This window comes from Mytilus edulis, chromosome 8 (genome assembly GCF_963676685.1).
Source record: "Mytilus edulis chromosome 8, xbMytEdul2.2, whole genome shotgun sequence".
Taxonomy (NCBI): Eukaryota; Metazoa; Mollusca; class Bivalvia; order Mytilida; family Mytilidae; genus Mytilus; species Mytilus edulis.
Window position 1 is genome coordinate 54,347,779 of NC_092351.1, and position 16,013 is coordinate 54,363,791.

The 16,013-nt window shown below is 31.8% G+C and overlaps 1 protein-coding gene across 2 annotated transcripts; it reads right to left on the reverse strand.

Moving 5' to 3' along the window:
• Positions 1-200: 200 nt before the first annotated feature.
• LOC139485894 (uncharacterized) lies at positions 201-15,512 on the reverse strand. 2 transcript variants are annotated; one of them, XM_071270548.1, is made up of 8 exons: positions 15,262-15,512; positions 11,075-11,198; positions 9,299-9,508; positions 8,050-8,165; positions 7,106-7,193; positions 3,482-3,592; positions 1,193-1,323; positions 205-555 (listed from the first exon to the last, which is right to left on the reverse strand). In XM_071270548.1, the coding sequence occupies exons 1-8, from the start codon at positions 15,409-15,411 to the stop codon at positions 541-543; spliced, it is 945 nt and encodes a 314-aa protein (XP_071126649.1). In that variant the 5' UTR covers positions 15,412-15,512; the 3' UTR covers positions 205-540. The 2 variants fall into 2 exon arrangements, with proteins under 2 accessions (XP_071126650.1, XP_071126649.1); XM_071270549.1 differs by lacking the exon at positions 3,482-3,592 and having other exon boundaries at positions 201-555.
• Positions 15,513-16,013: the final 501 nt, after the last annotated feature.

Genomic DNA, 16,013 nt, shown 5'->3' on the forward strand with positions numbered 1-16,013 from the left:
TTTAAAACTAATATGTTAGGTTAAAATGTGAATAATGAAGCCTTGCCAAGAAACTATGGAAGGAATATATGCTTGATTGTGTTCAGAATCTATGCACATTCTTGAAAGATGCTTTTTATTAAATAAGCTGTTTTCGGAAATGAATTATTTTATATTTTATATGTCTGTTCCTATAATACATAGCTGACTATATTGTATAATAAAATGCAATAGTAATATACCGCTATTATAAGTCTTAAATCGATTTAACTATAACAAATCGGTATGTTTTTGTCACATTAGAGGCCGCTCGGTGGTCAATAATTGCTTACATCCACTTCATTTGAGCTTTGATGGATAGTTGTCTACTCATTGGCAATCGCCCCACATCTCATATTTTTAAATTAAAGAGATTCGAGGAATAACTTTCACTGATTGATTAAGACTAAGACAAATTAAAAAACACTAACAATATGACTCTAGTTTGGTTGTGTTTTTTTTTTAGCTAAGGATAAGAAATATTTGTCGTCCATTGGAATATAACAACGGCTACATACACTTCTACGGACAGGTTTTCTGAAAGAAAAATTAACATATAGTTTAATTTAAATATAACAACATATGTAAAATTAGCTCGTATAATTAAATTGAAATGAAATATTCAAAAATGATCAATATAATCAAATTTAAATTTTGTTCAGAAATTCAGAAAATTCCTTACCATTATCAATATGATGGTGTACACGAGTGGTCTTGCTCCAGCATCTCAAATATAATATACAAGATGTATTCACTATTTTCAGAAACTTCAAAAACAATGTTAAGGAAGTTCGCTTGTCAAGCTTTTGATTTTTTGTTACATTTTCGGAATCCTCTAGTTTTATCCATTTGAATGCCTTAAAAGAATTGCTCATTGACCCCCCCCCCCCCCCCATTTTTCTTTTTATAAATATTTTACATGTATCATTATAAGCCATCTGTATCAGTTTTAAAAAAAATCGTTGTTATTTTTTAATAGTGTTTGCGAGCTTAAACTTGTCAATGATAAAGCTAAGACAAATCAAGAGAGAACATTTTCCGGAAAAAATGTCAATGGCTTATATATATAAAAAAAAAGCACATTGATTCTTTTATTAATCCCCTATCAATATATACTAGTGTTATAAAAAGCTTGTTATTTTGAAACTGAGTAGCAAACCGCCTTAATACTAACCCTCGGAAATTCACAAATATATCGAAAATCGTCATCACAGTCATCATTTTCCCATTGCCAGTCATCGGGATTGACACCTGTGTCAAATTCTATAGTGACACAGTCCTCTCCAAGTTGACCATTAGGGTCTACTGTAAAACAAAAGTATTTATCTATACATTAGTGTTTAAGGAAGTATGGGGTTCTTTCACCACCTTTAACGGTAAGTAGTGAAGAATCTAGCAAACTTTGACGAGAAATACCATCTACTTATGTGAATTGTCATTTAAAGGAACAGATGTATAAGATTTTAACTTATAAATATTAATAATTTCACAAGAGTTCGATGTCGATTGCATGATTCGTAATGTTTTAAATTGGCATTTTACAAAACAATAATTACCAATGATAGGCTTGTTAATGAGCAGTGATCACATTATTAATTTGTCGAGTGTCTATGAGCCTTTTTGTATCACTTGACTTTTATGCATGCAACAGATTCAATGTCATACGAACATATCAAATAGCTTCTGGCCAATGTCTGGCAAACTGCAAGGAGTCGATTAAAAACGTGATGATTTCAGATTTCCAATCGTCAACTTCTCATTTCTCAACAGTAAAATATCCTCTGCTTTTACATACATATTGCTGTTGTCAAATAGAACAGTTTAACCGGTTAAGCGATTGTTCGTGAAGTTGATGTTTGATGACCTTATCTTTAGTACCCTACAAATTTACGTATTTAATAAAACAATAAATTGACGTTTCTCCCTTGGCATTGTCTGAGAGGATTCCTGGCGAGGTTTGACTATGAATAAAATAGTACTACCGTATCTACTATGGCTTTTGTGATAACTTCAGATGGAAAAGACAATAATGAAAATGTCTGGAACCGATGAATCTTTCATTTTCTCTTGGTGTTACAAAAATACGGAGTGTTTTAATTTGAACAGATTAAGTGTGTTACTCGTACCACCAAGCATACAATAATAACGTTCGCCTTAATATGCAAATTACTCTTTTTAGTTGTCACTTTGTTTAAGTAGACAAAGCCTTGCACGATGGCGATCGCACATTCAGATGAAGGTCTACGCTGTATAATATCAAAAATATAGTTAAGTAATTCGTAAAAAAATCGAATTTCTGACTTGAAATTACTGTTTAAAAAAAACCTTGTATACTAATTATGTTTAATTAAGATCTTGTCCAGAGGTGATAGATAAGTTGTCTTAGTTCTAATTAACTTTAGATTTTTGGATAGCAATCAATATTTTGGACAATTTGTCTAACAAATTAATAACCACGACGAAATAGAACTAAATTATTCAATGATTTCAATACAAAGTCATGTTTATATCAAATCTATTAAAATTGAAAAAAATTCCGGTTAACCGGTTACCGTTTTCGGTTTCGATCCTTCCGACGGTTAACTGGTTAACCGTTGACAACTCTGATAGATTATATATATATATATCACATAATTGATATGTAATGCTCGAGCATGTTCACATTATACGGTCAACATTTGCAATGTTGTGCTGCTTTTATAAAAACTGCTCGAACAGAAGTTTAAGGAAAAATCTCAGAAATCAACCCTTCATACGTTAGATAGTCATCATCATCTCTGTTAATCAACTCACTACCAGCGACATGTTCCCGTCTAAGCTCTGAAGATCACAGAATAGTCTTCTTAAATGTTATTAAACTGATTGTTTCCTATTCCAGGGTGTACCATTTGACTAATATTGCTCCTTTTGTTGTTTGAATGTTTGATTGCGCTGATTTGATTTATCTTCTGAATCGTATGTGTATTAGTTTTCAAATCAAATACTGATCACCCGTTAATGTTATCAACTGATTTCCCCTAGCCACACGTTTATTTGTAAGTTTCAAATCAGTAAACTTGTTTGTGGTGGTATTTTGTAATCCATTATATCGTTTAGCTATCTCAGGGAATCTGATGGAAGTCTTACAGTCTTTGTTTCTCTCAAGTTAAAAACTACTGACCTGCTTATATTGGCTCAGGACCATTTAGTAAAATTGAGAATATAAATGGATCATACGTTAAAGAGACAAATACCCGACGAAAGAGCAGATAACAGCAGAAATACTGTATACTTTGAAGACTTACTGTTGAAATCGTTGTGTCCATTTTTTTGTGTAAATTGGTCATTGTTACTTTGACATATATAATTAGTTTTGTTCCAATATCTTGATTGCACATCCAATAACACCAGAATATTAGTCGTATAAACAAAGCATTTTAACAACACATTTCTTTACTCGATCATCCTAGATAGTAAAACTTACAGACTCCAAATGGAAGATTTAACAAAGAAAGAGCAGCATTGTCAACGGCAAATACAAAATTCTCGTCATGAGTAGGACTATTTGCGCCAGTCCATATAAATACATCATCTCCTTCAGAAAAATAGAATTGTAATTAGTATCATAGTTAGATTTATTATTCAAGTTAGTTAAACAATACAGAGTTATTAAGAAGGCGACTTAAGTCGATACTACATAAGATTTCACCATCATACATGTGTAAATCGATACGATTGGTAGTTATAGTCTGTAATGTGACATAGTTTGTTTTTTTACTGATTTGTCTTCTTAATCGATAAATTTTGTTTGACATTGGTAAACCACTCCTGCTTTAATTTTATGCATGGCAACAATAGTTACATGAAATTTTTGGAATCAAAAGATTGTTGAATGGTTTGCCTTAAACTTTTGGACTTTCACTAAATAATTCAAAATTTGGTGACTATAATGAACGCATCTATCCCATCAAACTAGAGATAAAGGATACTACAGATCAGGGTTTCCCCTGGGTCAATTATTTTTTTCGCCACCTCTTTCGCCAAAACAATATATTTTTCGCCACTTTATTATTTTTTTCGCCAAGTAACATAAATGTCATTTTTGTTTAAAATTTACCTTTTTTTCTACCCCCCTCCCTTAAATAAGACGATTTTGCCCCATTGTGTCTATGATTATTGTCTCAAACTTATTTTAGTGTCTACATTTCAATGAATAAACACTAAACGTTTACATTAAAACAATAGAATATTTTAACTTAAAAGGGGAAAATATTCATTGTATTTTAAACAACTTTTCTAAACGAGGGTGCCACTATACTTTTTATAATAAAGAAGATATAAGTCCTTGAATATAACAAAATTAATGGACATGTTTTGATCATATAATACCAGTATAGTTCGTAGGGAAAGTTTCTTTAAAAGAAAAATACTGATGTGCCCTTTTGTACTAAGAAGTGGTTTTTACAACAAAACAAAAGCTTTTCTCACATGAAATTGATCCCCCATTTCATGTATAGTCATTACATTGAAGAGTTACTCTCCTTCGAGGGGTTCTTCCCAACCTTTTGGATATATTTCTTCATAACGACAGTTTTTTTTCTTGATCATCGTAAATGAAAAAGTTGAGACGTACAACTATGCTTGAAACACGTGTATCACTCAAACGACTTTAAAGTAGTCTCCCTAATCAATTACCTATATTTAAGTCAAAGGATAATTAAAGTTTTAAATCGGAAATGTTTCTTGCTTTTGAACATTTTTCGTCACAACAGCAGCTTTCCTTTCTAAACTATCCTTCAAAGGAGCGGAGACGTCAAATGTTTGCTTCAAACACGTGCGTCGCAAAGTGGTAAATAAATTCTGTATGTGACATTTAGAGGAAGCCTTTTAACCATATCATTTTGTCAAACAATTCAATCAACACCTTTATTAATTAGTCCTTTGTTGTTGATAGTTATAAAACCTTTATTAATCAGTCCTTTGTTGTCGATAGTTATAAAATGCAGTCAGCTGATTATTGATTTTCTGTCCAAATCTTAATGAGGTCAAGGTGAATTCCGAGTATGATCGGGTAAAGTCCGAGAAACTTGAAAAAAGTAAATAAACAAGATGGAGGAAAAAAAATCGTTATATAAATTTCTTTCGCCAAATTCTTTCGCAAATGACGAATTTTTATCGCCACAATTATTATTTTTACCGCCAGCGGAAATTGACAATGAGGGTTGGTTGAAAACAAAACTTTACTACAAAAGAGATGATTTCAGCTTTCCAATTGTGATCTTTCCATTTCTAAGTAGCAACATTCCAGCAGCATCTGCATACGGGGTATATATCTCCCAATTGATACGATATTCCCGTGCTTGCATTTCCTATAACGATTTTCTTGATAGAGGTTTTCTACTCACAAGGAAGCTATTAAACCAATAGTTTCAAATGGTAAAGTTGAAATCATCCCTTCGTAAAGTTTACGGACGCCATCATGAGTTGGTTAACCGTTATGGAATAACCGTTTCACAAATGATATCGGATATGTTCCTTACGTCGTAACTACAATCCCTTCCCTTTCATGAATGTGACCTACCGAATTAGACTATTTACCGGATTTGTTATCACATAAGCAACACGACGGGTGCCACATGTGGAGCAGGATCTGCTTACCTTTCCGGAGCACCCGAGATCACCCCTAGTTTTTGTTGGGGTTCGTGTTGTTTATTCTTTAGTTTTCTATGTTGTGTCATGTGAACTATTGTTTGTCTGTTTGTCTTTTTTCATTTTTAGCCATGGCGTTGTCAGTTTATTTTAGATTTATGAGTTTGAATGTCCCTTTATTATCTTTCGTCCCTCTTTTTTGGACATGTACATTTTACCATCATTCAATACACTGAATATAGTAGACCTTTTGCATACAGTATGAGAAAATACGACCGAAACACAAAACTTAACTATAACTACAGAACCATGAAAATGAGGTCAAGGTCAGATGATATCTGCCAGTTGGACATGTACACCTTACAATCCTTCCATAAACCAAATATACTAGACATTTGCCTATAGTATCTGGAATATGGACTTTACCACCAAAACATGACCCTGTTCACTGATCCATGAGATGAGGTCGAGGTTAAGTGAAAACTGTCTGCCGGCCCTTGCAATGTACGCATTTACCAACTATAGTTATCACATTTCTATAGAGAGAAATTAACATTACAAAAAATCTTAACTTATTTTTCAAGTAGTCAATAAACCACGAAAATTAGGTCAAGGACAATGGTCATGTTACAGAAGGAAACTTCTTAACACCAGTCATATATATACAAAGTATGAAGCATTCGTTCTACCTTCTAAAAAATAAAGCGTTTAATAAGTAGGCTAACCCAGTCGCCGACGAATTAACTATCCCTATGTCGAGCTTTCTGCGACAAAAGTCGAAGGCACGACAAAAACTAGCTCAATGTAAGTTTCAATATTTGCAGTCAGCCCTTTTTTTTAGTCAAGATCCTTGAAACATCATGAAAAAATTACACATATCTTAACGTGCTGCAATTACTATTTGAAGATCCCACATTTTTCATGTTATTCCGGATTTGGGAACTTAGTCATTTTACAGCAAAATTTACAGCAAAATTTACAAAAGTCAGTACTTAATATTGGCTATCAACTATTCCTAGTATTTAACTAAGTTTCTTGACACTTTGAAAATAGTTTGCAACTTGTCGCCCTTGTATGGTGATAAAACTACATGTATAAAACAAAAAGATAAGAAGAATTGCATCTTGGATACATAATTAAAGCTTGAGAAATGCAATCTTCATCTTAAGTCATGACACTTTTTTACTCTTTACCAAAATCAAAAAATGAGTAACCGAAATAGAAGTTCATGATCTATCAATCTTTTACGTTAAAGCATGTCAGTCAAATAGATGACACAAATATAGGTGTCTCGATACTTGTATTTAATTGGCATATGCTTAAAACTGATGCAGGATTTTTTTTCCTTTTTTATAGAATATGTTACTGGGAGTGCTTCCTCAATAAATACATGGCATAGTCGATATTGTTTTTCATACATAAATACAAAAAAAATCAATTACTTTTACTCATAACTTACCGATAGTAAACTTATTTTTGACAGCATCAGCTTCTGCTCGTGTATTTGGCCTCCATAGGTACGCTCCTGGTGTCGAGGTACACACCTTCTAAAATTTGAAAACAAGACACATATGCAGTTTCATACATAAAACAAGAAATGATACATTGATGTTATGCCTTAAAATTAGAAAAGCATGATCAATAATTAATGCCGTACATTTTCGAGTATCGGTATTGCGAGTATTGCTAATCGAATCTTTCAGTTTATATTGTTTTGTTTTTTTTAAATCATTTTAGTTTGTAAGTTTTAACGTATTTTATTGTTGAAAAAGGACAAATGGATTAGTCACAAGTCTTCCATTTCATTAATGACGTCTTTTCCTATTTGTGTTCATACTGATGTAAACCTCCTATGTCTTGTAATTCACATTGCAAGAACCTACTTGTGAGAAGCATGCAACATCTAAAGGAATGGCAGAAAAGGTTGTATTTGTTTGTATTTTAAGGGTATGACACGTGATGATATGTTCGGCTCTGAAAATACCTACATCAATTATCTTCATTAAAATATGTGTACGGTTAGGTGTTTGATATTTTTTTTCAATTAATGAAGGCGAAAAGTATCTTAGGTAAAGTCATTTATTTAATGTGTTCTATCGATAAACATTGTTGTCAACATTTAGATAGCAATGCATGAATAATAGTTAATGTTGAGTTCTTACAAATATAGTTTTTTTTTTAAATGGAGGCAAGTATGCATGGATTAGTTTTTTAATATTTTCTCATTGGAATCAAATAAGTCTAGAATCATGCTTCATACTTTCAAAATTTTAGCTTTCATAAAACGGTAGTTTGTATTCAAGATAAATGTTTTCAAAAACTAAATTCGAGAATAGAATTACTAGGCATATTAAATTTGATCTGAAGTTGTAATATTTTTTTAATCTGATAAAAAATACTCACCAGGGCATCAGACCAAACTTCCTGAGCATTTCCGCCGTATAAGTAACAATTTTGACCAGCTGTTTGGTCATCTAACAACGAATAATCTGCAGGGCAATTTGTTGGAATACATGGTGCTATTCATATTACAAAATATGAGTTATGTTTTGAACGAAAAGCAACAACATAAAGTTAAATTGATATTTAAATCATCTTAACAAAGTAAATATACGAAATTCATAGGATTCAAATTAAAACTTAATTATGTTAATAAGTTATCCCTTATATGAAAACAAAAGTTCATTTGACGACAAATAATCGATATAAATGTTTGAACTATACGGCGCAGTTCTTAGAAATAGTTAGTGCAAACAAGATCTTAATCATAAATGCTGTTTTGCTTCTTTTTTTTTATTTGATGTATTTCGGCTGCAACTCTGATCGTCAACGTTCCCTATCAGGCAACTGTGTTGAAATGTATATAAAAACTAGAATTTTTGTTTAAACATTTATACATTGAACCCCATATGAACAAGATATTTGCACAACACTTCATCATAAGCAGACAACACAGTGACGCATGTGTTTTGGTCGCCCTTTGTATATGCGTACGAACCGATTTACGTTTCCTTATGTAACTTTTTTTTTATATCAAATCTGTTTGACTGGGGAAAGGCTTATTTTATACTTTAATATGAGACAATAAATTCAAAGAAGTTGTCAAAGACGAATACAGAGAAAAAGATTTTTTTTTACCCCCAAAAATGTAGAAAACAAAAAAAAGCGATGATGATTGGGGAGGAACGGCGAATGTGGCACGAAAAGAAGTATACTTGCATGCTTTTGATTAACATTATTTTGGAAATGTATCTGTTTTGGATATTTTTAATCTCTTAGAATCAATGTAATAGAGCTTTGAATTCTAAATTTATAGGTTAATCATACTGTACATTTTTTAGATTCATTTATTTTCGTGTGTACCAACTTTCGTGAATTAAAAAAAAACTTGCATCTTCGTCAATATTTGATTTCGTGTTTTGCCAATGTCTGGATACAACCTTAAAGAAAATGTGTAATTCGTTAATCATTTAAATTCACGAAAATTTGAATTCACGGTAGCTAATGGAATTAAAGAAATCAGGGAGGAGTAAGTGAATGGCCGCGGTAATTACAAGCTGTAATAATTATTGGTTTGTCGTTGATTTCGACTGAGAATGTAATTTGTTATCGCTGCAAACTATACGGAGGTTCATTGAACAGAAATACCTACTTGTTTGTGCAGGTGCTGGTGTAGGTGCAGCTAGAAATATTTGAACATCAGGTCTTGGCGCAATAGTTGCTCTACTAGTAACAGAACTTGGCATAATCAACATTCCAATTGCCATCATCAGTAGCGCTATCGATACAAAAGGAATTGGAAGAAATCCGAAAGCTGATCCTGTGTCTACTCCACTTTCTTCCACTAAGTTAAATGGGGTTTCTGAAAATGTAAAATAAAGGATGTATGAACATAACGCCATTCATAATCTCCATATTTCTCAGAATCTTTTATAAGTACCATTTCAGGACATGAAAACACATGCAATCAACCCCGGTTTTGCAGTGGGGTAAATGTTGATCATTTGTTTTTGCCTTTGGCGTATTAATTTTGTTTTCTTAAATTGAAAAAAAATGACAATTAAGCTTCTATTTATAAAATCTATTATTTTTAAATCTTTCAGAGAGAAAGGCTGATGTTTTAATGATTGTGGTGGGGAGAGCGTCGTCCAATAAGCTTAAAATAGCGCCCTTTAGAACAAAAAAAAAACCCATATTCGAGTACTTTATGATAGTTACGTTGTGTAATTTGTCTTTTCGTCTTTCTGTTACTTTGCTTGTTTGTGTTTAATGCTGAACTTCAAAACCAAAACCTATCCAACTAATGCTTAGAGCTTGGTCTTATGTTGTGTTGTTACACATATGTACAAATACAAGAGAGCTGGGCACTTTAAGCATAATGCATTACATATGTGCATGTCCAAAATTACTTTACATATCTAAACACACTGAAAAAGAGAAAGACAAAGAAATTAGATTGTTAGCCGAGCTCATAATTTAAATAGGAACTGAAAATGCAATGACAATGATAGCAAAATATACCAAAAGACAAACAGCAGTTTACAGAATAAAAAAAACAGACACCTAAAGACTGAGCAACACGAACACCACCATAATCCTGAGTTTGACGTTGAGCGTCATGACATCATGGGAGATAGATCTGAGGACAGGACAGATATTTGAAGCTAGACATAGATTTACATATTTGGTTATCATGACATCACGCAACATAGATCTGAGGGCTAGACGGATATTTGAAGCTCGAAATAGATTTACATAGTTATTACATGAATTTCATGACATCAAGCAACATAGATCTGAGGACGGGACGGATATTTGAAGCTCGACATACATAGATTTACATATTTGAGTTCCGCGACATAACGCAGCATAGATCTGAGGACTTGGCGAATATTTGATGCACGATGTAGATTTATGTATAAAAAATAGATTTTCTTTTCGTATGGATCATTAAAAAGTTGTTTCATTAGAAGGAACAGCAAGGCAAGTCCATTAAAAGCGACATTTCTTTCTGATGAAATTTATGTATTTCACGTCTTTATACATCAATTCGTACACATTTAAGATATAAACTAGTCGCATCTGAATTCTGAATATGTTGACTTGAGTTATCATTGAAATGTTTATAATCATAACTTAACCGTTTAAAATATTTGAGTTTTTGAAGTTGTAAGGCATATCTACCTCAGGAATAAATTACCTTTTTTGGCAAAACTTTTAGGAATATTTGATCCTCAATGCTTTTAAAAGTCGTACTTTATTTTGCCTTTTTAACATTTTTTATCCGAGCGTCACTGATGAGTCTTTTATAGACGAAACGCGCGTCTGTCGTAGATATAAAATTTCTTTCCTGGTATCTATGATGAGTTTATTTACATTGGTATAGGAGATGTATTCCTAAATGTGAATCGATTATGAATAATTTTACCTAAAGTTTCTCTGTCATCAATAACAATAAAATCTGACCGCTGGTCAAATGGGTTCTGTCCTGGTATGATATTTGCTTTATATTTTCTTTGAACATGGCATACAACAATTATAATCAAATATAGCTGTAATTAAAATTTACATTATATAAGTATTGTTCATCATCAATAATTATCAAATATAGATATTGATTTAGAAAAATATTTTAAGCTTGTCTATTGTCAATGCAGCACCTCATGTCCCACGAAATCCCCCAAAAGTCAATGTTATGGGCGCTTTCAGTAACGGGGCATACAAATTTTCGCATAAATAGAATATTCAAAAAACACATTATGTTTTAAAAGTTATGGTCCTTCATCCAAGCATCGCCTGCATATGGAGTACATATCTTCCCCGTTTATTCAATATTACAGGGTTTACATTTCCAATCATGATTTGGTTGATAGAGGCTTACTGCTAAGCTTACACTAAACTATCAAAACAAGAGTTTCAAGTGTTGAGATTAAAATCATCCCTTTTAAAAGTTCTACTAACACAATCACAAGCTTGTTGACTCTCTTTGAATACATGAATCTGTTTCACAGATAATGACGAAATGAGTTTTCCGCCTCTGTGTTAAAATTCGTCACGTAAAAATATTTGTTATAAAGGCATTACAATTAAGAGGATGCGTAAATTGTTTCCTATGAATTATTTCTAACTTAATAAAACATATGATTATATAAAATCAAATATGAACAAGTCTAAATTGAAAACAACGTTCAAACCTATGGTTGCGTTGGACAAAAACCGCACTTTTTAATAGGTGTACATGTAACAAATGCCATTGAAGAGGGGTCTAAATACAGCACAAACAACATTTTTCAAAAACCCAAAAGAGTGAAAAAACATATTTTAACAAAACGCATTTGACTAGCATGTCGAACAACTGATGTTCTGTAACCCTACTGACTGCCATTGGCAATTGCCAAATAAATATATCACAAGGTGTAACAAAATAGATCTCTATATTAATTTTATACCATGTAGAAAACAATAAACTTGCGGCAAAGATGGTAAACCACAACATGAGGTGCTATTTTTTACGCCATATCCGGATTTCGACAATTAATGTCTCTTCGGTGATGTTAGGGATCGAAAAGTATTTGGGAGACCATTTAGTTTACCTCAATTTAGGATAGACTCTTGAATTTTAAAGAGTCAAAATAGGATGAACGGATAAAATAAACAGGAGGGAAAATATAATACAAGCCCAAACGAAATAAATATAAACAAGTCTAAATTGAAAACTCCGTTCAAACACCATATCCGAATTTCGACAATTAGTGTCTCTTCAGTGATGTTAGGGATCGAAAAGTATTTGGAAGGCCATTTAATTTACCTCAATCTAGGATAGACTCTTGAATTTCAAAAGAGTCAAAATAGGATAAACGGTTGAAATAAACAAGAGGGAAAATATAATACAAGCCCAAACGAAATAAATATACACAAGTCGAAATTGGAAACAACGATCAAAATGATTGCGTTAGATAAAAACAAGTTTCGTTGTAGAGGGGTCTTAATACAGCACAAACACGGATCTCTATATTTATCTTATACCAAGTAGAAAACAATAAACTTTTTAGGGTCAAAGATGGTAAACCACGACATAAAATCAAATACATGTATATATACTTATACCTACTTCATATTTGATCAAATATGAAAGGAGATGGGGGTAATAAGGCCCTTATTTGATCCAAATGATACAGCAAATTTAAGTAAGTTATATTATACATAATTAAATTTTTCATATCTAGACTAAGGTATTAGGTATTTAGAAAATAAAAATAATTTCACGTACCATGGTAACAACCCATGAGGAAATTAGTATAATTTGAAAAATGTCAATTTATAAAAAAGTTTCCTAATAATTTTTTTGTTGTTCCTTGGCTGTGCACGATGTTTCCACAATAAAATCAACCATGTAAAACTGCATTTATTCTGTATTTTTCATTGTTTTCATGAAAACGGCACATAATATGACGTGACTGTGATATCATCAGATAACAAATTTGAAGTTTTTCTTTGAAATTTCCCGACTCTTTACAGTTTCAAACACTATGTGCACATTTTAAATAGTTGTCAAATATCTTATTTTCTTCGGCCAAAACCAGGCCTTAATACCCCTACTCTTTTAAATATACAAAGTTAGTATGTGTGGAAATTATTTCATGAGATTAACATATCTTACCTCGGCTAACGGATTTTGAAAATGTTTGAAATAACAAACTAACAAACAAATAATTTATTAGAGTCTCACCTCTTTAAAACATTTAATATTAAACACTATATAATATTATACTTTATAAAAAAAAAGCCGCTCTAAAACGAGTTAGGAGAGACTGTAAATAAAGGCAACAGTATACTGCTGTTCAAAACTCGTAAATCCATGGACAAAAAACAAAATCGGGGTAACAAACTAAAACTGAGGGAAACGCATTAAATAAAAGAGGAGAACAACGACACAACATAAAAATGTAACACACACAGAAACGGACTATGCATTAGACAAAATCCGATGAGAATAACAAATATAACATCAAAACCAAATACACGAATTTAGGATAGAAAAGTACAGTGACACGTCTTATAGTAATGTGAATTCACGCTCAAACACAAGAGAAAACAAAGGACACAACGGAAACACAACGTTAAAGTGTAACACACACAGAAACGAACTATAATATAACAATGGTCATATTCCTGACTTGGTACAGGACATTTTTAAAGAAAAAAAATGGTGGGTTGAACCTGGTTTTGTGGCATGCCAAACCTCGCACTTTAATGGCAATGTAAAATATAACATTAAAATGACAACATAATATTACAGGACTACAATACAAATAAATAGGGAAACATATTAGACAAAGAAACACATGAATAATAGCTAACAAAAGGCATCAGGTTTAAAATTCAATACGTCAGAAACGCGCCGTCCACACAAAACTTACCAATGACGCCCAGATATAAAAGTTCGAAAGGCAAAACAAGTACAAAGTTGTACAGCACTGAGGATCAAAAGTTCAAAAAGTTTACGCCAAATATGGCTAGGATTTTCTGCTTGGGATAAGAACATCCTTATTATTTAGAACAATTTATGCTATTGCAAACAGTAAATTCTATCAAGTGAATATAAAAGATATACATGATAAAACTGAAGTATTAACTAATTACAGAAAACAAAATCCGGATACAAACATAAACCAACACAAAAAATAGACACATCCGACTTAGTCAAGGCCTCAACGCAAAAAGTGAAAACAAAGGTGACGTCACATACGAAGTGGTGAAAAGGCACAAAAATTACGTCACATTTGAAATTCTGAATCAGCACAAAAATGACGTCACATTAGAATGACTAAAACTATATCTAAAAAATAAGATAGAATTAGGATTGATTAAAGATTATATTTGAACTAAATACTGATATTACATTTAATAACAATGCACATTGTAATACTTATTAATAGCAAACTAAGGTAGCAAATAACTATATTATATAGCTATGTCCGGTTTGTTTTGAATCTAACTTCAAACGTAAAACATCGTACAGATTACGTTGAACAAAATCAAATCTAATAAATGAAGGTGGTGACTAATTTTCTTTACCATTATACATGAATATAATAGAAAAGACGTCAACACATTTGACAAAATCCGATGAGAATTACAAATATAACATAAAACTGAATACATGCATTTGGGATAGATGAGTACCGTAACACGTCTTATAGTAATGCGAATTCACACTCAGCAAAACAGTCACAATCGGGAATAAGTCACGTTCGGTAATTAAAAGATAAGACGACGTAATGACAAACCATAATCTACCATGTGGTAAAAATGTCCTTAGCTAGTTTGGTCAAAGACACATCGTATGGATCATATCGTGTAAAACACACATTAAAATACATTAATATTACATCTATAACATATATCAATATATCTTGGCATAAAAGACTATTAAACACAATTATAAAAAAATAATAATAATAATTATAATAAATAAACAACATTATATACACTAATTACGAGTATTAAGTACACTTTCTCTTAAAAAGTACTTCATGGCAGATTTTGGCTGTAAGATAACAAACTCTGTCATCATGAAACTATTAAATTAATGATATAAATTAATAAACTAACCTTGTTATATTTCATCATCATTCTCTCAGGTCTGCGTTTCGGATAAAACATAGGAACAACTTCAATGTTAATAATCACACATAAGCTAGAACACACCTTGAGGAGTTCAATTTGTTTGATATTACCCAATCGAATTGATTTACTGGTCATAATTAAGACGTCCTACTTTGATCGATGAATCTTATTTTGTTTGTCAATATGCATTTGATTCAAAGCTAACGTATTCAGCTGTGATGTATGCATGTCCAGACAACGACTGTCACGGCTACTGGCTATACATGCATGTTATGTAATAGTATAAAGCACATTAATGTAAAAGATATAATTCCAATAATTTACACTGTACTCTATGAAGGTTTAATAAATAAAACCAAATGTACTTGTGATACTAGTTATACAATTTTGCGATAAGGACAAACTTAAAAAGAACAGTGTTAAATTAAAACATCTCGTTTTATTTAGGAATTTAAGAATTTTGAAACATTGAACCATCCATTTTTCCCTTTTTTTAACCAATTGCTTTATACAATTGTAAAGAGGGATTATTCCAACATATTTTATGTTCCGAATTGTTGAATAACACTGACTGATGGTAGACATTATAATACAGAAAAATTGGACTTTTGCCAAATCGGCTCATGTGACAAAATTTTTTTTTTGACAACCCCCTTTTTTATTTAAAAACAGAAGGGTTTGTAATTCAGTTCCAAAATTAAAACTTCCAAAAGGGTGAGATTGTCTCATATAAAGCG

Excerpts from the sequence above, each read along its gene's own strand:
- LOC139485894 (XM_071270548.1), bottom strand. The coding sequence starts at position 15,411 with ATGACCAGTAAATCAATTCGATTGGGTAATATCAAACAAATTGAACTC. Across the intron at positions 7,194-8,049 it reads AAGTTTGGTCTGATGCCCTG|AAGGTGTGTACCTCGACACC; the intron begins GTGAGTATTTTT and ends TTCAAATTTTAG. Across the intron at positions 3,593-7,105 it reads CAAAAATAAGTTTACTATCG|GAGATGATGTATTTATATGG; the intron begins GTAAGTTATGAG and ends ATTTTTCTGAAG.